This window comes from Mobula birostris, chromosome 11 (assembly GCF_030028105.1).
Source record: "Mobula birostris isolate sMobBir1 chromosome 11, sMobBir1.hap1, whole genome shotgun sequence".
Lineage (NCBI taxonomy): Eukaryota > Metazoa > Chordata > Chondrichthyes > Myliobatiformes > Myliobatidae > Mobula > Mobula birostris.
In genome coordinates, this window is record NC_092380.1 from 98555702 (window position 1) to 98581029 (window position 25328).

At 40.0% G+C, this 25328-nt stretch overlaps 1 protein-coding gene across 1 annotated transcript in view; it reads right to left on the reverse strand.

Moving 5' to 3' along the window:
- Positions 1–25328, reverse strand: part of htatip2 (HIV-1 Tat interactive protein 2) — a 33386-nt gene that overhangs the window by 3755 nt on the left and 4303 nt on the right. Inside the window, exons 3-5 of the mRNA XM_072273180.1 lie at positions 22125–22232; positions 15835–15972; positions 2782–2843 (exon numbers count right to left, since the gene is read on the reverse strand). Of these exons, the coding sequence (XP_072129281.1) occupies positions 2782–2843; positions 15835–15972; positions 22125–22232 (308 nt within the window). The remainder of the gene's footprint in view (positions 1–2781; positions 2844–15834; positions 15973–22124; positions 22233–25328) is intronic.

A 25328-nucleotide genomic window follows, 5' to 3' on the forward strand; every position in this document is an offset into this window, starting at 1 on the left:
GACCATAACTTCTGGCTATTCACCCTCCCACTTAAGAGTGCTGAGGACTCAATCCGAGATCTCACGGACTCTGGCACCCGGGAGGCAACATACCATCTGGGAATCTCGTTCCCACCCACAAAACTTCCTGTCCATTCCTTTAGCTAACAAATGCATCTTCCCCTAAAACTCAAATCATCTGCTAATAGGAACAACTTGGCCCAAAAAGTCAACTGTGTTTTTTTTTCCATAGATACTGCCTGGCCTGCTGAGTTCCTCCAGCATTTTGTGTGTGTTGCCTGGTTCTCCAGTCTGCTTTCACTGTAAAGATAGTTCACCCAGAATCATTTCAAAATAATTCACTCTCTGATTTTCACCTACAAGTGCTCTGTCAAGCGTTTTGCTTGCCCCCAAAAAATCACAAGCAGTAACAATTGACAACTGCAGTAGTAACTGATTATAGTAAACCACCCTACGATTGTTCAGATTTTTCACCCTTGGTGGTTCAGCATTTGACTCATTGTTTGCTGATTTCCACACACTCTCTAAAACATTGGAGCCCTAATTTCCATGATCCCTTTAGTACATTCAAGTCTCTGTTCTCTTGCTACCTTTAAACTCACTGGGTTCACTGTAAGATTTATTGTACTGTGTAACATTTAAAATGGATTAAAAGTCTATTGGCATACTAATTGGAATAACATCCATAAGTCATGAAAAGCTGCTAGCTTTACAATATGAAGGTCCTGAAAATGCAAAATTAAAAGAGTTTTACTGCATGTACACCTTTTCTAATCCTTTATTAATAATAAGCAGAACTAGACCCAACACTAGTTGTGGCCTGATTAACATTTTATGAAAGGTCAACGAAACTTTCCAGCTTTTCTATTTTGTGACAGTATTTAAGAATCTTAAGATCCCTTTGACCTGGGTATGCATTACCATTCTCTGCTCATGCATTTCCTATATTATAGCAGTAGCTTCACATCACAAGTACATTGTTTGTAAAAGACTTCCGGACATACTGAAAGGAATGTGTAAGGTGCATTATAAGTAGAAGTTGTTCTTTGTTTTTTGAAGCGATGCCCTTCTTTTCTCCTCAAAGGTGGGACGGGAATAAAGAAACAATTCAGTGTACACTTCATGGGGGCTCCGTATTTTAGATTCTACTTGGTCTTATAATGTTGATACAGAAATTGGAACATTACCTTTGGTCTTTTATTTACTTATTGAGATTCAGCATGGAATAGGCTCTTCTGACCCTTATAAAGCCACACTGCCCAGCAATACCCCAGTTTAACCCTAACCTAGTCACGGGACAACTTAAAACAACCAATTAACCTACCAACTGGTACGTCTTTGGACTGTAGGAGGAAACTGGAGCACCCAGAGGAAATCCATGCCACCGCGGGGAAAACGCACGAACTCCATACAGGCAGCAAAGGGAAATAAACTCGGGTCGCTGGTACTGTAAAGCGTTTTGCTAACCACTGCGCTATGGTCAAAGAAAGTTATGCTTTCTCTTCCACACCTGTCAAGATAGGTAGGAACGGAAGGGTGGCAAGAAATGAAATGAAACTTCATAGTTCAGAATTGTATCACTTTTTGCACTTGTCCAGTGACCAATCCAAGGATGTAGAGGGGATTATGGAATTATGAAATAGAACAGAAAATGGAAAATTATGAAGGTTTGCAAAATTAAGAAAAGCAGTTAGAATTTGAAAACAAGTCATTTGACCAGTGCAGCACAGTCGGTGCAGCTAGTAAAACCAGTGCCTCATGGTGTTAGTGAGCTCAGTTCTATCCTGAACCTGGATGCTGTCTGTGTGAAGTTAGCACATTCTCCCTGTAGCAGCACAAATTTCCTCCAGGTGCCCCTGCTTCCTCCCACATCCCAAAGATGTTTGAGTTGACAGGTTAATTGGCCACTGCAAATTGTCCTTAGTTTATAAGCACGTAATAGAATCTTTAGGAAAGTTGATGAGAATGTGGGAGAATTAAGAAATAATGGGATTAATTTAAATGGGTGCTTGATGGTCATCATGGACTTAGTGAGCCAAATGGCCCATTTCTACGACAAGAATTCAAATAATTGCCTGTTGATTATGAATTTCAGGAATATTGGTTTGTCAATAGTAACTGCATAATTTCAAATGTTATTAAATTACTTTACAAAAAGATGTCAAGTTTATGAAAGCAACATTTTGACTATGCCAATAGGAAGCTGAGGATGTGATACACTGAAAGGGTAAGCTCAGGACTTATGAACTTTGAATGATTGGGGCTCGGAACCATGACCCAAGAATAGGCAGCCTATGGTGAGTAAGAAAGTGAGGAGTTGGTACAAGGCAGATGTATTGAAAATTTTGCAGAGAAGATGAGGCTGCAGGGTAAAAGTAGTAATTCTGAACAACAGGGAAACAAATCAATTTTGAAGACAATAAGAAAAAAGTGGAAGAAAAAATGTAATTAAAACCACTGATACACAATTTTTTTTTGAAGTGGTGTGAGTTGGCAAGGGGATGCCATAACGAAACAGAAATAGGGCTGAAAATACATAGTTTTACACAAAACAAAAAAAACTGAGAATATTACAAGAAGTGGAAGGTGCAAAAAGAAGCACTGAGTGTTATTTTTAAAATGGTACAAAATAGTCAGATAAGGGCACTCATCTGTTGGGGTTTACCAGTTATTTGATAAACTGCTGAGATGATTTGATGAACATTGCCAAGGTGACACTTAATTATTTGAATTCATAGGAATTAAACAAATTTGCAGATGATTTCACAAAAATGTCCTTACCCTGGTCGAAAGATGCTGTATCTGTCAAAATCCAGTTCTTCAACAGCAGCTTCCACTTGACCCTATTGAGAAGTTAACAGTATTAATACACAACATAAAAACTTGGTTTTAGTTGAACTAAGTGAGCAAGATTTCTTTCTCAATCTAGCCAGAGGGGGAAGGGGGTTCCCGAACTGGGGTCCACAGACCCCTCAGTTAACGTTAAGGCTCCATGGCATTAAAGAAAAAAAGCTGGGAACTCTTACACTTACAACCCAAGCTTTTGACTGTGCTACCTGAAGGTGAATCACGCTTTGCATGAAGGAAAATGTCCTGACATTGTGCTGCATTTGCATTTTACCCATTTACTCATTCTTCTGTTCTGTCCTAAAGATTAATGATCTGGACTATTTCAGCATCACTACAGACTTCAGCACATAATCTAATGTGACATTTGGCTGATTGCAGTACATAGCACTGTCAGAGGTGTGCCTTTCAACAAGATGTTAAAAAGAAACCCTTTCTGCCCGACAGATACATCAGATTGGTGCAAAAGACCCCATGAGTTTTGCTGCAGAAAAGCCCTCAATATTACTTCAACCAAAGCCCTAATACAACAAACATAATTTTTGGCATAGATATGACAAGGACGTTAGAGATAATTATCCAGTTCTTTGGAACAGTACTACTGCCCATGAAAGAGCAGTGTTGAACCAATTCAAAAATCAACACGGGAGTTAATTCATTGTAAGCAAGGCGGTTTATTCAGAGTTCAACCTAACTGATGCATGTGGAGGACAATCTAGAATGTTTCCTGGCTCATTCTGCCTGACTTTCAGAGTTGTGACAATATATTCTTTTTCAGAGCTAAGCATACACAACTACTGTGGCGCACCATGGTAGCATATTGATTTGCACAAAGCTATTATAGCTCAGGGCATTCTAGAGTTTGGAGTTCGATTGCTGCTAATGTCTGTAAAGAGTTTGTACATTCTCCCCATGACGCGTCGATTTCCTCAAGGTGCTACAGTTTCTTTCTACAATCCAAAAACAATAGACAATAGCTGCAGGAGTAGGCCATTCAGCCATTCGAGCCAGCACCACCATTCACTGTGATCATGGCTGATCATCCACAATCAGTACCCCGTTCCTGCCTTCTCCCCATATCCCTTGACTCTGCTATCTTTAAGAGCTCTATCTAACTCTTTCTTGAAAGCATCCGGAGAATTGGCCTCCACTGCCTTCTGAGGCACAGCATTCCACAGATCCACAACTCTCTGGGTGAAAAAGTTTTTCCTCAACTCTGTTCTAAATGGCCTACCCCTTATTCTTAATCTGTGGCCTCTGGTTCTGGACTCACCCAACATCAGGAACATGTTTCCTGCCTCTAGCGTGTCCAATCCCTTAATAATCTTATATGTTTCAATCAGATCCCCTCTCATCTTTCTAAATTCCTGTGCTTACAAGCCCAGTTGCTCCAATCTTTCAACATATAACAGTCCCGGCATCCCGGAAATTAACCTCGCGAACCTACGCTGCACTCCCTCAATAGCAAGAATGTCCTTCCTCAAATTTGGAGACCAAAACTGCACACAATACTCCAGGTGTGGTCTCGCCAGGGCCCTGTACAACTGCAGAAGGACCTCTTTGCTCCTATACTCAATTCCCCCTGTTATGAAGGCCGACATGCCATTAAATTACTGGTTAATAGTTTATTTGCTCATTGTAAACTGTCTTTGTGTTAAATAGGTGGGTTGCTGGGCAATGCAGCTCGTTGGGCTGGAAGGACCCATCCCATGCTGCATCTCCAAATAAAATAATGTTCCTCAAACGCAGTGCTATCAGCATACCTACAGTCTTTGTGCACATCTTTTTTTTTAAACTGCAGGAGCCTAAAATTGAGCTGCTGTATCCCATTTGTTCAGTAGTTGCTGTCTACAAGTCCACAACAGTTTATTGCACAAGATCAGAATGATTCTGATTCAGATTTATTTATTATCACATGAACATTGAAACATACAGTGAAATGTGCTGTTTGCATTAACAACCAACATTGCCACACATTCCGGTGTGAACATGGCATGCCAGCAGTATTCAGCAGAACAAAACTGAGGCCTCCATTTGTCAGAGTTGACCATGGATATTGTGTCCTAGCTGTCTCGATATGCAAGCCTGGGCAGAACGATATGGAGAGCAAGCTGCCGACCATGTAGCAAGCTCCCACTCTCCACACGACTGATGAGTCGAAAGGAATGGCAGAAACAGTTTGGTACCAGCAGTGTCTTAGGAGTTGCCAATCAGCATTGAACTCGATGCAGGACTGCCTTAGGGACTCCAGCTCCAGATTTTTCCCTTGGGGTTTATTCCCAAAGCCTTTCCCATGAATGGGTATCGCCACAAGGCAGTGGAGGTTTGAGATCAGAGTTTTCCTTCTCCTAGCTAAGCTGACAACTACGGCTGGCAAGCCCTATCTGCCTGAAGTGACTGGTTTTAAGGCGCCAGTAACCCGCCTTTGCCCCTTTTCCTGTCACTAAAAATGGTTCTGCCAGGCTTAGTAGCTAAGCCACATGTGAAAGCCAGGAGCTGGATTTTGTTGTCAGACGATATTAGAGGCACACACCATTGGGAGCATTTAATAGGTAGTGGGAGCTTGCCCCCATCACCACCCTGGCTATAACAAACTTAAGGAACAGCAACAAAACAACAACAAAATAAGCCCCTTTGCTCCCTCCCACCCACAGGCCGCTTCCAGTGACCTGCAGACATCAAGTCTCCAACTTCTGCAGTGGATCTACAGACTTGTAGACACAGGCCTTTGGCCATCGGGCCTTGACTTCCAGACTCACCAACTTTGGACTTTGACCTGCAGGCTTCAGACCTTTACTTGTGCAACAACACCATTGCTAAGCCTGCCTAACAGCCACTCCTAACAATCTCAACTACAAGTAGTCCAGATTTCTGTTTATGCCTCACCATAAGGATGGCACACTCCAACAAGTGTTAACCTAAATGGTGCTCAGGACTCAAATGTGATGTGGATGCAGCATCTTCTGACTCAGGAGAGAATTCAACTTACAGCCATGACTCAATCAACAAGTCAGGTACAAGAGATTTTGAAGCATTGCACTGAAATAGTTCTATCATATAAAATAAAAACAATTTTCTAAAAGATCACTTAAGGCCTCAAAAATAAAAGTTACGTACATTAAGTAAATTATTTAATCTATTACCTTCATTACACTTGAGGCTTTTCCGCACTTCAAATGGAATAAAACATCCATGTAAATGCACCTTAGATGTGTATTTGGAACTTACTTTAGCTCACTCCTATATTCCAGTCCAAACTTCACCAAACTATACTGTCATATTATATTATAGTCACATTATAATGTGGGGAGAAACAGAAAATGTTGGAAACACTCAGCAGGTTAAGCAGTATTTGTTTTAAAATAATGCAATAGACTTATTACAAATAAGATAAAGTCTGCAGATACTGGAAATCCTGCTGAAGGGTCTTGGCCCGAAACGTCAACTGTACTCTTTTCCATAGATACTGCTTGGCCTGCTGAGTTCCTCCAGCATTTTGGGTGTTACAATAGACTTATTGTTCTGAGTCAAAGACACTTCATCAGGACAGAGAGAAACAAAACAAATTACAGGAAAGGGTAAAGGAATGCAAAAACTGGAAAACGCAAAGAATGAGAGTGTAAAACCAAACTAATATTACATTTGATTGAACTATACAGTAGATGAAATGACCACTCCATATACAGAGAAAGCTTTTAGCTGAAGTTATAGAATTTAATCATTAATCCAGAAGGCTGTAACTTACTCAGCTAGATAATGTGCTGTATTACTGGGAAGAAAAGACAGGGAAATTATCCTTGCTCAGTTCAGGAGATGGTGTGAGAGCACAGGTATGGAAAGTAAATGGGTTCAAGGACACAGTCCACCACAGTAGATATGAAGCCATGGTTCAGAAGGAAGGAAGAAAGATATTTCAGCAGCAAATGGGACAGAGGGCCTGGGGAAATATAGTCCTGACAGGAGGAACTATAGCTAATAGCCATGTAATCTATGGATTTGTAATGGATGTTTGTGATGAGTCAACCCCACGGGATAGAGATATCCAGAAAAAAGGAAGATGAGCATGAATGTGATGGTGACCGCACGGTGGAACGTGGCAGCAAAAGTGAAAAGTTGAGAACTGTACAAGTTGACGAAGCAGCACGAACAGGAACTGATTGTAGACTTCAGCAGAGGGAAACCAGAGGTACATGAGTCCTGAAGTCCATGAAACCAGAGTCATCACTGGAGGCTCAGAGGTGCAGAGGGTCAGTAACCTTAAATTCCTGGGTGTCAATATCTCAGAGGATCTGTCCTGGATTTATCATATAAATGTAATTGGTAAGAAAGCATGACAGCACCTCTACTTCCTTAGAAGGCTGCAGAGATTTGGCATAACATCAGAAACCTCGAAAAACCTCTATAGATGTATAATGGAAGGTGTATTGACTGGCTGCATTATGGCCTGGTACAGGAATACCAATGCCTTTGAACGGAAAATCCCTCAAAAGGTAGTGGATTCGGCCCAGTACATAACAGGACAAGCTCTCCCAACAACTGGGTATATCTACATGAAACATTGTCCTAGGAAAGCAGCATCCATCAAAGATACTCATCACCCAGGCTATGCTCCTTTCTCACTACTGCCATCATATAAAAGTGCTTCAAGCTCGGACCACCAGGTTCAAAAACAGTTACTATTCCTCGACCATCAGGCTCTTGAACAAGAGAGGGTAATTACACTCATCTATTGAGATGTTCCAACAACCAATGACTCACTTTGAGGACTCTATCTTGTTATTTCATGCTCCTGTTATTTATTTCAACAGTTTGCTGTCTTCTATGTTCTTGCCCTTTCATTCATCTTATTTACAGTTACGATTCAATGGATTTGCTAAGTATGCCTGCAGGAAAAAAAATTCTCAGGGTTGTATGTGGTGACATGTACTCTGACAATAAATTTTACTTTGAACATCAAACGCCTTGTTACTATAACATAACACAATCTGAAACGTACCTCTACCTAGTCGATAACCCTTTTAGTCTCATCCTTTCATTTTGTTCTACTCATTCTTTCCCCAGCAGCTCTTTTCCCTTACTTGGTTGTGAAGGAATGGGGGAGGGGGTTGGTTTGTTGGAACAGAAAATCTTTAAGCCTGCTACCTGTTCCACAGAACGTTGCCAGTATTTTGTCTTTTTCTTCAGGTTTCAAGCTTTGCAGTTTTCTGACTTGCATCACGATATCACAGATTAACATCCCCATGTGCCCTACAGGTCTCTGCACCATTCCCAACCCCCACCAAAATAAAGTCCATAATTTGCCCTCAGCCTAGGAAGCTTACACTTTAGCTAACCTTCTCTTTTCATGGACGTTATAAAATGCCTGGCACATCCATCCTGTTTTCTGCTTCTGCAATTATACTGAACACTTTAATTGGACTTGTCGAGCATATCCCATCTACCACAAATCCATTATAGATCTCTAATCAGCTGAAATTTTTCAATTCTTAATCAAGGACTACGAGATTTTCCTGTTAAACTAATTCACTCCATAATTGTCTTCATCTCAGAGATATTGTTTGATCTTGGTACTGCATTGCTCTATTATTACCACATGTACCAAGATACACGAAACACTTGTCTTGCATTCTGTCCGTACATATCAAATTATTATACTGTCCATTGTGGTAAATCAATAGCAATGCAGAATAAAGTGTAAAAGCCATGGAGAAAGTGCAGTGCAGACAGTTATTCTCCCCTTTTCACAACTTAAACATGCACATTTTCTGAATTTTCCTAGTTCTGATGACGGTTCATTAACCCGAGACGTTAACTTTGCCTCACTCTGCACAGACGCTGACCGACATGCTGAGTATCAATTGCATTTTCTGTTTTAATTTCAGTCTATAATTCTTTGGTTTCCGTTTCATATTTGAGACTGGAGTGTCAGTGGGTTGAGCAGCATCCAATATTCTAATGGTTTTTAAAATAGTAATGGAAAATAATATCAGTGGTCCACAATTCAAACTCCTACAGTCTAATTCTGATTGTATTGCAGAGGAACTTCCAAAAGATGATTGGGGAGGCTGTCAAAGGATATGTGGAAAGTAGGAAGTTTTAAAAAATGAAATAGCAAGAGGTCAGAGCTAGTTCACGTTACAGTGATGAACAAGACTGGGAGGAATAGAAAACCCTAGCTGACAAGAGATATTGACGCTTTGGTCAAGAGAAAGGAGGTATATGTCAGGTACAGGCAGATGGGATCAAACAAATCCTTTACTATGGGTACACAAAAGGGAATCCAGAGGTTAAAAAATGAGATAGCTTTGACAGATACAGTGAAGGATAACCCTAAAAGACTCTCCAAATATATTAAGAGCAAAAGAGTAACTAGGGAGAAAATAGGACCCTTATAGATGAATAAGGTCGTCTCAGTGTGGAGGCACAGAGATGGGCCAGGTCATAAACAAGCCTGGAAAAAGACATGGATGATTGGGAACTCCCTTCAGATTAATAGTCATATCTTAAAATTGAGCCTACAATACAGGAGAGGTAGTGTTGGGAATCTTCAAACACAAAAGTAGAACAATTTCCTTTGTTCCTAGGATATTGGGGGAAGCTTGGAAAGAAATTGCAAAGCCCCTCCTGGACATATTTGTATCATCAAAAGCCACAGGTAAGATGCCAAAAGATAAAGGGAAGTTAATGTTGTGCCTTAATGCAAGAAGAGCTGCATTGACAAGCCAGGGAACTTCAGGCCTGTAAGCCTAATGTTAGTGGTGGGCAAGTTTTTGAAGGAGCTCTGAGAGACAGGATTTACATGCTTTTAGAAAGGCAAAATCTGATTAGGGATAGTCAAAATGGCTTTGTACAGAGGAAAACATGCTTCACGAATTTGAGCTTTTTTTTGAAGAAGTGATTAAGACAAATGTGGGCAGCTTAGTAAACATCATTTACATAGACTTTAATAAGGTCTTTGACAAGATAGTGCATGGTAGGCTGGTCCAAGTTATATCACATAGGATTCAGGATGAGGTAGCTTGCTGGATACAAAATTGGTTTGATGACAGAAGACAGAAGGTGGTGGTAGAGAGCTGTCTTTCCAAACTGGACGCCTGCAAACAGCAGTGTGCCACAGGGAATGGTGCTGGTTCCACCAATTGTTCTTCATCATTTATATTAATGATTTGGATGAGAATGCAGTCGCTTGGTTAGTAAGTTTGCAGATGACACTAAAATTGGTGGAAAAGTGGCCCATGAAAGAGGTTATCTAAGATTTCAATGGGATCTTTAACAACTGGGCCAGTGTGGGGAAGGAACAGCAGATGAAGCTTAATCCAGAATAAAGTAGTATTGCATTTTTGTAAGATAAACTAGGGCAGGATTTCCACAGTAATTGGTAGGGCCCTAAGGAGTGTTGCAGAACAGAGAGACTTAGGGTCGCAGGCATATAGTTCCTTGAAGTAGGCAATACAGGTACAGGGATTTGACACATTGGCCTTTATTGGTCACAATATTAAGTACAAGAGCTGGGGTGTCATATTACAATTATACTAGACATTGGCAAAGCCATTTCTGGAGTACTGTGTACAGTTCCAGTTGCTATGCTTATAGGAATGATGTCATTGAACTGGAAAGGATGTGAAAAAAGTTACATGGGTGTGACTGGGACTGCTGAATTTGGGTTAAAAGGAGAGACTGGATAAGCTTGGAATATTTCCCTGGAGCAAAGGAAGATGAGGGCTGTCTCTATAGGAGGTTTATTAACTGATAAGAGGCACAATATAACATTAACAGCCACAGTTTATTCCCAATAGATTTAAATGGAGAGGGGAAAGATATAAAAAGAGACCAGAGGAACAAATGTTCCAAATAGAAAGTGATGTGTATATGAAACAAGCTGCCTGAAGAAGGCGGGGGGTGTTCAATTACAACATTTAAAAGACATTTGAACAGGTATGCAGATAAGGAAGATTTAGAGGTATAGATCAAACGGAGGAAAATGGGACTAGCTTGGCTGTCATGGATGAGTTGGGTGGAAGGGCAAGTTTCCACGAAGTGTAGCTTATAATTTTACTTTTCTACACTATGCCTTGTTGTAGTTACTGAAGAAAATTAACTTTTAAAGATCATTGTCAGGTGACCTGCAATATTCCATCATTATATCCTTGGGATGAAGTTATTTGGTTTTGAGTTTTTGCCACTTTACAATACTAATTTCTTCATTGGTATTAACTTACATCAGTGTTACTAAGCCAGTATCAAAGATGATAACAATAAAAATATGTATTCAGTGCAAAGTAATAAGCACAGATTAGTATTACAGGTGTCATGCCTAATCAAGTGAAATGGTGCAAAATTAAATTACCTAGATGAATTATATCCATGCAATGTCCTGATTAGGCACAAGAGTTTCAAGTACCACAACTTGGAGAGGATACATTAGTCTTGGATGGAGAAATGCTCGATCCAGGGGAGGCATTAGCAATGATCTTTCCAAAGTCATTAGATTCTGGAATGGTTCCAGAGGACAGGAAAACTGCAAATGTCACTCCACTCTGAGGAGGAAGGGAGGCAGAAAAAAGCAAAATATAGCCCAGTTAGCCTGACCTCAGTAGCTGTAAAATTTTGGAGTCAATTGTTAAGGAGGCACATAATAAAATATGCCATAGTCAGCATGGTTTACTTAAGGGGAAATCTTGCATGAGAAATCCGTTGGATTTCTTTGAGGAAACAACAAGCAGGATAGACAACGGAGAATCGGTGGATGTTGTGTACTTGGATTTTCAGAAGGCCTTTGACGAGGTACAACCCGTAAGGCTCTTTAAAAAGTTAAGAGCTCGTGGTATCATGGTAAAGATACCAACATGGAGAGAAGATTGGCTGACTGGCAGGAGGCAAAGACTGGGAATGAAGGGAGCCAGTGACTAGTGGTGTTCCGCAGGGATCGGTGTAGGGACCACTTCTCTTTAGATTATATGTCAATGATTTTGTCAATGGGCAAAGAAGTGGCTGATGGAATACAGTGTCTGGAAGTGTATAGTCATGCACGTTAGTAGAAGGAATAAAAGTGTAGACTATTTTCTCAACGGGGAGAAAAATAAAAAAATCCAACATGCCAAGGGACTTGGGAGCTCTCATGCAGGATTCCCTAAAGGTTAATTTGCAGGTTGAGTCTGTGGTGGGTAAGGAAGGCAAGTGCAATGTTAGCATTCATTTTGAGAGGATTAGAATATAAAAGCAAGGATATAATGCTGAGGATTTATAAGGCACTAGTGAGTCTTCATGTGGAGCACTGAGAGCAGTTTTAGGCTCATTATTTTAGAAAAGATGTGCTGACATTGGAGACGGTCCAGAGGAGGTTCACGAGAATGATTCTGGGAATGAAAGGGTTATTGTAATGAGGAGCCTGTCACGGCTATAGGCCTGTACTTGCTGGAATTTAGAAGAACGAGGGGGATCTCACTGAAACCCATTGAATGCTGAAAGACCAAGACAGTGGATTTGGAGTGGATGTTTTCTATAATGGGAGAGTCTAGGACCAGATGGCACAGCCTCAGAATAGAGGGACAATCATTTAGAACAGAGATGATGAGGAGGAATTTCTTTAGCAGCTGGTGGTGAATCTGTGGAATTCACTGCCACAGGCAGCTGGGGAGTCCAGGTCATTGACTATATTTAAGGCAATGGTTGATAGGTTGTTGATTAGTCAGGGCATGAACAGTTACAAGGCAAAAGCAGGAGAATGAGGTTGAGAGAGAAAATGGATCAGCCATGATGAAATGGCAGAGCAAACACTATAGGCTGAATAGCCTAATTCTTCTCGTATGTCTTACTGTCTTATGCAAAGATTTACAAGGGTTATGCCTGAAATCAAAGGGTTACTTTGCAAGGCAAGATTTCCTCAAAATACAGAATGCTTAAGGGAAGAATCAATGATGAAAGTTTCAGGATATTGAGAGGAACTGATAGGTTGGGGAGTCAAGGACAAAGACTAAAAATTAATAATTAGCCAAGTATTTTTGTAAGTCAAATCAGATCGGGTCTCCATTCATGACTAAATATTAGGTTACTTGAAGGTTCTGACATACCATCATTTTTCTGTGGCATGTACCAATGCAATTTATATCATTGTAAGCTTTAAAAGGAGTTACATTGTTCCTATTCAGCAGCTTACCCAGGAAGCACTCTTTCACACTAAAGTTAGTGAAATTTTACAGCTTTTCCTTCAAAAAGGCTATGCATTTTAAGGTAATTGATACTTCAAAGAATTTTTTTTGTTAGGTAGGACTATTATGGTTGTGGAACAATACTGGGAAACTGTATCTGGATTCTATAACGGTTACAATCCACCTGAAGAACCATTAGTATCATTTCTCTTTAATTAAGAATGGGATTTACTGAAAAGCTAAAAATCCAGCTCAAATATGCACAATTGTGTGCACAGCGGCTAGCATGCTGCCTTACAGTACCAAATGACCTGGGTTCAATTCCTGCCACCGTCTTTAAGGAGTTTGTACGTTCTCCCCATAACCGCATGGGTTCCCTCCAGGTGCTCTGGTTTCCTCCCACAGTCCAAAGACACACCAGTTGGTAGGGTAATTGGTCATTGTAAATTGTCCAGTGATTAGGCTAGCACTAAATCAGGGGGTGCTAGGTGACAAGGCTTGAAAGGCCAGAAGGGCCTATTCCATGCCGCATCTCAATAATTAACCAAATAAAAACATTAGAATGATCTCCTTAGTCAGGGAGCTGCACAGAATGGAAACAGACCATTCAGCACACCACATCCAATTTGACTAGTAGACAGTCATCCACACTACTCCCATCTCCCGACACTTGTCCTATACCCTTCTGTGCAAAAGTGATTCAAGTACTCATTTAGAGATTTCTTCAAAGCTGCCAATGACCCTGATTGGATCTCCCTCTCCAGCAGTGCATTCCAGGTACTCACCACTGTCTGGGTGAAAAAGGACTCATCGGAATCTCTTCCCCATCTTAAATCTACATCCTCACATTTTACCTCCCCCAATATGGGAACACTTTCTTGCAGCCTAACCTATCTATAATCACTCAATTTTATATACATCAGTCATGTCCCTCTTAACCTCCTCCCTTCCAGGGAAAACAGACGTCGCTTCTCCCGTCTCTTCTTGAAACCAAATGCTTTATCCCAGGCAACATCCTTGTGTATCTCATCTACACCAATACATTCTTCCCGTAGTGTTGTGCTCAGAAATGCGCACAGTACTCCAATTGCGTATTCAAAAGGCATTGTATGAAGTTGGATCATCACCTCCGTTTTTGTATTCATTGCCCTGACTAATGAAGACCAGTATCCCATTTGCCTAACCATGTCATCTACTTAGACTGCCAGGATCTCTGGACATTCATAAATCAATCAATAAAGTGCAGAAGTTGGGATGAAATGCTGAAATTGTATAAAAAGTTGGTGAGGCCTTATTTGGAGTATTGTTTCCAGTTTATGGCACCTATCTACAAGAAAGATGTAAATAAAATTGAAAGAGTACGGAGAAAATTTACAAAGACGTTGCCGAGACTGGAGGACCTGAGTTATAGGAAAAGGCTGAGTAGGTGGGGGCTTCATTCCCTAGAACTTTTAAGATTGAGGGGAGGCTTGATAGAGGTATACAAAATTATGAGGGGTAAAGATAAGGTAAACGTAAGCAGGTTTTTTTCCCCCCCACTGAGGTTGGGTGAGACTACAGCTAGAGGTCATGGATTATGGGTGAAAGGTAAAACGTTCAAGGGGAACATGAAGGGGAGCTTCAGAGGGTGCTGAGAGTATGGAACGAGCTGCCAGTGCAGTTGGAGGATGCAGGATCAATTTCGACATTTAAGAGAAATCGGGGTAGGTACATGGATGAGAGGTATATGGAGGGCTATGGTCCCAGAACAGGTCGATGGGTTTAGGCAGATTAATGGTTCTGCACAGACTAGATGGGCCAAAGGACTTGTTTCTGTGCTATGGTGTTCTACGACTTGCACTCTTAAGACCCTATCATTCATCATACATGTCCAAAATCATTTATTAAGATTCATCTGCCATATATCAGCCAATTTCACCAACATACATACATTTAGTGGACACTTTAATGCAAATTTCTAATCAGCCAATCATGTGACAGCAACTCAATGCATAAGAGCATGCAGACATGGTCAAGGGATTCAGTTGTTCAGAACAGACATCCGAACAGGGTAGAAATGTGATCTAACTTTGACCATGGAGTGATTGTTGGCACCAGTCAGGGTGGTTTGAGTATCTCAGAAACTACTGATCTACTGGGATTATTTTTTTTTTTATATACACACAATAGTCTCTAGAGTTTACAGACGATGGTATGAAAATCAAAAAACATTCAATGACTGGCAGTTCTGTGAGTGAAAACACCTCGTTATTGAGAGGTCAGAAGAGAATTGTCATACTGGTCAAGCTGACAGGAAGGTGACAGTATTTCATAACTACATATCACAATACCGGTGTGCAGAAGAGCAATCGACATTAAGCAAAACACGTCAAACCTTGAAGTGGGTGGGCTACAGCAGCAGGCGGCCACAAACACAAACACTCGGTGACCACTTATTAGGTACAGAAGGTACTTAATAAAATTGCTACTGAGTGTATCACTCAAGCTTAAGATGCACTTTCGATGACTCTGCCAAAGTTCATGTCATCTGCAGCTTTACTGATCCACGTATATAACAGAGGCCTCAATATATTTCAGGTAAATGCTGGAAATGCACAGCCCATCACAATAATTTTGATCCTGGCTTTCAACTTCAATACTGCATGTTAGTGCCTTAGTATCCTGGACAAACTGTGTCAATTAAGACTCTTAACAAGTTGAGACGTAGTGAAGAGCTACATGTCATCAGTCAGGATCTTCAGTAGAAGTATCAGTACCCCAGAGTAAAGTTAACAAATCACAGATAACATTGGCCTCAATGTCAATTGTAAAAGTAATAGCAGACTCGAGATTTTCTAACCTTTATTTTTGGATACAGCATTGTACTGTCCTTATCTGCTCCTTTTGAAGATTGCAGGTTAAAATGAGTGCATCCTCCAGCTTTGGCAAGTTGGGCTGACTTTAATACATAATCATAATCCACACGAATGAAACCATCCTGCAAAAGAAGGAAAATAATGTCTCATTACTGAGAGTCTGAAACCACAACAAGGATTCTTATTGTAAAATAAAAGCACTGTTTTGTATTGAACTTTATAGCTTTTCCAAAATGCAACAATTTGCATTTAGGCATAGGACAGCACTCCAAAGTTATCAGAGACCAAGTTGTAAATATGCATTAATTAAAAGAAGCAATAAACTATGGCTGAAATAGGTCAATTTTAATGACTGAAGCAAAGGATGATGGAGGAAAAGAGAAGAATTCAAGAGCATTGCTCTAAACCTATTCTTTTATATCCAATACTACATTCATGTACCCATGTGATATTCTTTGTAAAGTACAGAATGGAATGAAATTCATTTATACAAAGATAGCTGCAGGAAACAATCTTGGAAAAATGAGCAGACTATCAATGAATGGTTCCATTCTGATAACATAATAGCAATTTACATTGAAATGATATATATCATTTGATCTTAAACTCAGAACAGCTTCAAAAAATTATTACAGATTTGATGGACCAAATAATCACATTCTGTTTTCTACTGGTGAGGCGAGGGCCTCCGGTCAGTGTTGACCATAGATATTATGTCCTAGCTGTCTGGGAAGAAAGCCTGGGGAGTACAATATGGAAAGTGAACTGTTGCCCATGTAGCAATCTCACCCTGTCCACGCAAATGATGAACCCAAAGGAATGGCAAAGACCAATATAGTTTGGTACCAGTTTTCTACTGCACTATGACTTAAAGATCCCATGAAGTCATCCAGGCTTATGACTAAGCCCCTTAAGATTTAGAAAACTTGTAAATCTCTCTGTCAGTAGAGATAAACCTATTAGAATAGCTTACTGAATTTTATTTAACACTTAAACTCGGACACAGTCACCAATGCCCAGTTGAACCTGAAGGGGTATGCACAAGAAAATGTATTGAGAGGAACAACATCCTGGCCAGAGAGGTGTACATGAAGTAGTAGCATTCAAAGGTTCACTTATTTATTATCAAAGCATGTATCCCTATACGACTCTGAAATTTGTATTCTCCAGGAAGCCACAGAACAAAGAACATGAAAGTCATTGAGAGAAACATCAAACCCACCGCCCGTACAGAAAAAGAACAGCATCCCGATCATCAACCCCCCTCCCCTACACAAAATGAAACAGGAACATCGCACAAAGAACTAACAGATCATCAACCCCTAAACACCTTTCACTCACACAACAAATCGGAAAAGGAATGGGCGACAGAAAACACAGAATATAAAGACCATGTTTGAAAAAAAGTCCACAGTCCATAAACACAATAGTCCAATTCGTAAACGCAGAACTATGGTACCATTTTATGTATCATCGACATTCATCGAAAGAGCGGGTCACCACACAAGACAAAGGGGCGTACCCGCCTGCCACAGCAAACCACACACTCATAAGCCACTCAGACACCTTCTCCGGCAGCAATCAAAATGTAAGTAGCCCATGCTGAAACTCCCATCTCAATGAGACATTGAAACATTTGCCTCAATGTCTCAATCTTCCACAACGCTTTAATCAGCGATTAATGGACGCTGTAAATGGTGAAATGCAGTCGATCACACAGTCTCGTAGTTTCTTTGCGTCAAGGCTGTCTGAGTATGCACTCACTTCCTGGAATCTCCTCAAAAACAGCACAGCACTGGCTAACTCAAACAATCTTCAAACTGTAAACTGCAAACTCTAGCAGCCCCAGAAACACATTCAAGGTAAAGAAAAATAGATGTGAAAGTAGTAAAAAGAGATATTTTTGTTTGCCATCTGAAAGATGTTGACCGAGAGAGCGTTGCACACTGGCGCCATCTTGACAGGAAGGGCTAATTGAAAACACAGCAAATGGGAAAGGGAAGGTCATGATCACTTACAGTAAGTTTGGAGGACTGAAACATTATAATTAAGGGGTTGAAGCCTGAATAGAAAGTATATGGAAGATGGAGGATGAAAAACCAGAAAAATAAGCACAGGATAGTCACGCTTGGAGAAGACAATGGCATAGATTACATTTACAGTGATAGGTCAGCTGAAGTAGGTTAGGCTAAAAAAAAAGGGTAATCTATGATGGGTGAATGAAACCACCGTTAAATAGTTGCCTGTTTGAGAACCAATTCAATTAAAAAATTTTTGGCTATCTGGGATCCATTTCTTGCCTACCCGGACGAGGCCGGGGGCGAATGAGCAATTTCCCCCTAGCTGATTTCTCACGGCCCTCATTTGAGATTTAATGTTTAGTATTTTTGAGCACTTTGTATAATAGGCATCCCTCTAATGTTATGTGATTTTTTGCTTATTTCTTGTTTATATATCTCTGAGCTGGTATGTTTTTGTTGATTTTGTTTTTTTTTGAAAATTTTGAAAATAAGGTATTAAAAAAAATAGTTGCCTGTGATTTGGTTCTAATTGCAAAACATCGAGTGACATACGTCTGCACATTTTACAAAATGTAGGAAGAATGTGATTATTTCTCTCCTCTACTTTGAACTTACTTGGTGTCAATATGAAAACAAAATGTTCACCAAAGGACAATCTTATTAACTATGAAAAGCAAAACAGGTCAATTTTAGGACAGAGTTGTACAAGATGATCAAAGAGGCATAGAGATAGCTAGAGATTTTTTCCAGGATGGAAATGGCAAATATGAGGGGGCATAATTTAAAGGTGGTTGGAGGGAAGTGTAGGGGAGTGTCAGAGGTAGTTTTTTTGTCTACACGCACACAGTAGTTAGTGCATGGATCACACCACCAGGAGTGCTGGTAGAAGTAGATACATAGGGACATTTTTGAAACTCCTGGGCAGGCATGTAGATGACAGACAAATGGAGGGCAATGGAGCAGGGAAGGGCTTGATTGATCTTGGAGTAGGTTTAAAGGATGACAGAACATTGTGAGCCAAAGGATCTGTACTGTGCTGAAATGTTCTACTCTCTATGGAATGATTCAGAACAGCAGGATAACTCCTCCTGTTCACTGAATTCAAGTTGTACACCATCTACATAAATGCAGATTTAACGTGACTGAACAACTTAAACATCTCCCTCCCCATCTCATTTGCATAACTTTCTTCACAGTTATGACTATTGACATTTATCAAACATTGCCGTAGATATTGCAACCACTTATGGTCATTAAAAGTCGTTGAAAAATGGAATTAAAGTAGTGTAAGTGCAGCCACATTTCCATAAGCTACTAGTCATCAGGTCACAAAGAATCTGTGAATATCTTCTAACAATTGGGATGCTTTTTAATAAAAATATAGGTGCAGCAAGCTACCTCCCACATTGATTTTAGCTGCTATTCTGAAACCATTGAATGACACTTGGTGCCACACTGATTTCAGTTGAATTTATCTCAGTTCAGTGTTATCCATTCCCTCCGCCCCACCCTCTACTCTCCAAGACACCTACAGCTTATTTGAAGAGCTAGAAACAAACAGATCCACGTACAACAGAACAACTTTAAGCCTCAAAAGTGTTGAAAATACAAGTCAATTATTCGATACCCCGATGCCTGAATTAAATGATGCTTGATTTTGCTGCCCTTAGTTCTTGGTCAATGTTCTAAAACAGACTGGAGTTGACAGAGGTTCACAATGGTCACCTGATGAAATCTGAACTGACACAAATACTATGAGCTCACTTTAAATCCAATTACGCAGCTACACCACATCAATACCAGCCCAGCCAATAGACGCTGGCGTCCCTTATTCAGAAAGACTGCAAACACGCAGCAGCCCCTTGCCCGTGAAACAAGAAACCACGCCACTATTTCTAACACCCACGCTCAACCATCATCCCTTCTCAATAGCGTCGAGTTGACAAGTTGCCTTGCTGCTTTTTTTTAATGAATCCACTCCAAACAAAGTAAAATATTGTCTTATTACCAGCCAATAGAATTAATCGCAGAATTTTAAAACACAGAAAAGCTTGCAATAGGTTCCCTTGGTGACTGAAAAACCTAATTCACAGTGGAGAATTTCAAAGAGGAAAAATCAGTAAAGTAAAATTGAGATGTGCACAATCATAGCCTCACAATCAAAAGGACATTTGAAACTAGGTAAGTAACTTATAGTTTTATTTTTCAGATCTTGACTATATGAAAAGAACATTAAAATAACTTAAATTGAAGTGGAAGAACTTTCAGCACTTAAGTGACGAGTAATATTGTGGGTGGATAAATACTGTTCCGAAATAGGTGAACTAATAAATAATATTTGCCCACAAATCACCAAATGCTAATACTAAACATCATGCCACTCCCTTTAAGGAGTTTGAACGGTCTCCCTGTGACCTTCTTCTGGGTGCTCTAGTTTCCTCCCACAGTCCAAAGACGTACCAGTTGGTAAGTTAATTAGTCATTGTAAGTTGTCTGGTGATTAGGCGAGGGTTAAATTGAGGAATTGCTAGACGGAGTGATTCGAAGGGCCTGTATCTTTAAAAAAACGATATAGAGGCATTCGCATGCTTTCTTCGATCTCTATAACCTCAGTTTCTTTGAAGCCAATGAATCAAATTTCAGAGGCAGAATACAAAATATCATCCTGTCTGATTAATGTTGCCCACAAGGGATTGCTTTCTGGGAACAGAATCTTTAAGTCATTGTGTAGCAAAAAAAAAACAGAATGAGGTTATTTGGTCCATCTAGTCTGTACTAGTTCTCCTGAAGCTGTTCTCAGTCTAAATGGCAAATAGAATGCACTAAGCTATTCTACTGTTAGGCACATACCAGCGAGATTGAGCATGTAGCTTTCTGAATCTTAAGCACGCTCAGTCAGAAGCATGAATGACTTCAAGGGAAAGCTAGCCAAATATGACAAAGGAGAAGTGGAAAGATATATGGATGGAAATGAACAGGGCGAAGGACAGCTCACAGGTTGAGTCAAATAGTCGTTACTGGCTCTGAAAGCAAAACTGAAATGCCACATAGCACAGAGCTATAAAGACTAGGGAGATTATAAATTAAATCTATGGTTAATTACTCAGAGGACAATCTTCATCAATCTACATATTTATCCCTTAAGAACTCAAATGCAGATAGCACCCTCAGACACTGACAGTTAACTAAAATACCCTGCAGCAATCCCCGTCTTAAAGTCTTCTAGTCAAACAACTAATTCCTTAAGGAGCATTTTGGAGATTTATATTTCCTTTCTAAATCTGTATCCTATTAAATAAATTGTAATCTTACTACAGAAAATCCTCTTAACTTGAGCATTACTCTATCTCAGAATTAACACAAGCCTATGAGCAATTTGGAACGCGGCAGTTATTCCTGTTCATTATAAAAAAGTACAGAATCTCCACGAGTTAAACAGTTACCAAAGTAAATTAAAGGTATGTTATCCAATGATTAAAGAATATACTGTATTTGAAAACAGCCAACAGGTTCTAAATTCGATGAAGCTAATTTAGTAGATGTCCTCCTCACCTGCAGTTAATAACACAAGTATAGCATAATTATTGCCTGTTACTTCACTGGCATTTAGGGCAGCAGTGAGCGCTGTCCGTCTCTGGCAGTGTTCAGGGCTTCCTTCATCACGTCAGTAACTTCCTTGCCTGTCAGCCATGCAAGTCCCAGATGGAGACACAGGGATACCATCACACTCAGTTGTAGGAGGATTCTTCACTGCTGTTTCCATAACAGTTTTGTTTTACCAGTCAGGGTTGTTAGCCCTGAGCTGATCCCACGAATCTGGGGGACCGGTGGACCACTCTTAGTCTGTCCTCTACACTTTGACCTATTTGGCATGGGTGATGCTACCAAGAGCCGAAGCATAAGGCCCTGATTCCAGCTGACATAGCTCTCCAGGTCATTGAGGCACACAAGCCTCCAAACCACGACAAGGTTGTGGTCCTCTTGGAGACAATTATAGCATTCAACAAGAAGAAAGAATGTCATTTATTTATTAATTTAAATAAACACAGACCCCTGTGATAGCCACAATGAACTAACACTAGGGTTTCCCAATCCCCATCATCTGTGATTTGAATAGAGGCATTTACCTACTCAACATACAAAATAAGACTTTAATTGCCCTAATCTGTTCACATTGACTCAGCAAGCTTATAAAGTTGCGTCAGCGGTGGCTAATATTAAGAACTTCCAAATAAGAAAATACTTCTCTTTACCACACCAGCCTTGCCCTTGGTTGTACCCAAGCAGCAGAATCCGACATCGTGACCTTGGAAAGCTGATGCATAATCCTCCAGTTTGTCAAAATCTACAATTTCTTGAACCTGTTCGAACAAAATTAAAATAAAATAAAAATTCATTCTGAGAGCATAAACAACAAATTAAAAACATGAAACTTAAGGTTTAATTTTTTCCACCACAGCTGAGGGGTTAAAAACAAAAAGAGCTTCAGTTTTCTGGTAAAGGGCAAGCTTATATAATATAATCAGGACATCTCTTTAAAATTGCCTTATTGAAGAAATGAAGATTCTTTCATTCAAGGAACGATTTACCCAGTTTTCTCCTCGATCAGCAGACTTTAACTAGCATTTGGAGTGCAAGCAGTAAAGTGATAGCAGATTGTTATTGACTTGTTTAATTTTACCATGCAAATCAAAAATTAAGACTTTGAAAGATGCCATCTGATTTTTACTTTCCTGATTTGGACCGGGCTATAAAGGGAAACAGTGCCTCAGGGGTTCAGTGCCTACTTACTGCTAAGTAACAGCCTGCTATTGACAATATAGGAATGACCCAACTGATTGCAACTTTGTGGTGCACTACATTGCAGCACCAGATTATAAAACAGTAGTAAATAACTTATTATTTTTAAAAGATGAAATCAATATCTTGTTCCTCAGTGTCAGAGTAAAATAAAAAAAAACTTTCAGAATCAGAATTAGGTTTAATATCACCAGCATATGTCATAGAGTTAACGAATTTCACAGCAGCAGTACAATGAAATACATGATAGAGAAAAGATACTGAATTATAGTAAGTATATACATGTCTATTAAATAGCTAAGTTAAAAATTAGCGCAAATAAAGCTTCCAGTTAAGATGGCACTACCAAATGTGTGAAACAGCTCTCTGATAGTTAAAAAGATAAGAAATCAGACTAAAAACATCACTAAAAATACCTTTTCTGACATAAATTTGTTTATTCTTTCTACTTTTCTAATATTTATATATCTGTGCACTTGTAATGCTACTATGACACTGTAATTTCCCTTGGGATCAATAAGGTGTCTAACCAATTTGTGTTAAATTTTCTCAGCACTGAGGGGCGGGCGATGGCAAGGCAAGTTCAGGGGATGAGCCAAGATGGCGTGTTGCAGGATCATTACAGATGGAGTTCTGACATGCGTACGACTGGCCCAGATGCGAAGTGGGATCACTCTGGGTGTCGAGAGGAGAAGTCAGGGCTTGGGGAGGAGATTTGGTGTCCATACAACCGGCCCGGGTGTGAGATTGGATCGCTCTGGGTGCTGAACTGATTTGAAGAGCTTGAGAGCTGCTTCGGGCAGAATGGCGAAATCTGGGCCTAAGAGCAAGTCACTGGGTGGCGGGGTCTAGGCCCGGAGCCTTTCACTGCTTCCGGATCCTAGAGCAAGGTAAAATTCGCTGTTTAGATAATTTAAACGCCAGACCAGATCAGAAGTAAGAGCAGATTTCACTCGCTCTTCACGATGTTCACTCTTCCCTCCAAGGTGCCAGAGCCTTTTGCTGTTCTATTGTTTGATCAGTTTAAACACCAGCCCAGATAGACTGAAGACGGTGTTGGGATCCAGGGCAAGAGCCAATTTTGTTTGTTCTCCGTGATGGTCGCTCCTCCCTCCACGGCACTGTGCTCCGTGCCCGCTAATATGATGTACTGATAAGTGAGGCTTTGGGCCTACTCCGGGCTGTTCCAGGGTTCAGATCTGAGGACTCAATTTTGGTTTAGAATTGCGTTATTTGCTTTAATTGTTTGCATGATTTGTATTTTTTTTTCTTTCTCTTGCACTTTGAGTATTTGTCTTTTTTTTTATTTTTATTCCTTTTTCTTTAATTGGCTTCTTTCAGGTTTCTTGCTTTGTGGCAACCTGTGAGCAAACAAATCTCAAGGGTGTATAATTTATACATTCTTTGATAATAAATGTACTTCAACCTTGAAATCAAATGGCAATGGAGAAAATGCTGTTCCTGGATCACTGAGTGTGTGCCTTCAAGCTTCTATACCTCTTACCCAATGGTACCAATGAGAAGAGAGCATGTCCTTAATGATAGACCCTGCCTTAAGGCACCACTCTTTGAAAATGTCTTGGATATTACAGAGGCTAGTACCCATGATGGAGCTGAATAATTTTACAAGTTTCTGCAACTTACTTCGATCCTGTGCAGTAGCCCCTTCATACTAGAGGGTGATGCAGACAGAGTGCTCTCCACAGTACATTTGTAGAAGTTTGATAAGTTGATAGACCAAATCCCCTCAAATTTTCAGACTTACATAGCATATACCTTGCTCTTCCTCCTCCTCCTCACCCGTTTGAAGCCAGGTAATTTAACCCAACCTGTTCCACTTACGACTGTGCTTTCAACCATAAGTCGGCCTTTTAAAGACCATTAAGACATCAGATCAGAATTAAGCCATTCAGACAATCAAGTTTGCCCTGATTTGTATTCAAACATTGCTGATTTATCTTCCCTCTCAACCGTATTCGCTTGCCTTCTAAACTTCTATTTCCACCTCCCTTTTCTGATTGCAATCTTTTCTCCCAGTCAGTGGTACGTAGATTTTCTGATCATTATCATCTTCCTGTTTGTCAGTGCTTGCTATTCAGAAAATATGTTATCTTCCCCGTTTTACAAGGACTACATATCAACAGTACATCACTGGCAATAAAAAATATTCATATTAAAGCCAGTAAATATTCAGGACAGTTCTTTCTTAAATGAAAGGACACCATCCATCTACTTGTCCCAATGTCTCCCCACACCATTTTCAATACTCTTCTCAAAACTTGACAAATCTTTGGTAAGCTTCCAAATTCCTTTCTTTATATGCCTTGGAACATGTGTAGCAATATTCTTCTAATTTAACTTTTTAATGAATGAAAGGTTCTAAATCTATCATTTTATCCCAGGGGTTCCCAGCCTTTTTTATGCCATGGACCCCTACCATTAATGTTATTAACCTCTGTTTTAGACCGAAGTGGAACAAAGTTGACTGAATGCAATTTGCAAAAATAAAATTATAACTGCTGAAACAGTAGAAAGATTTGGTGACAAAAGTGAGGAAATAACATTGCAAGCAATAAGTCTGGCAATGCCCAAGTAATGTTTATAATCAATCCAACTTCATTTCGACATTTTGGGTTAGCTATTTTTGCAATGCATGC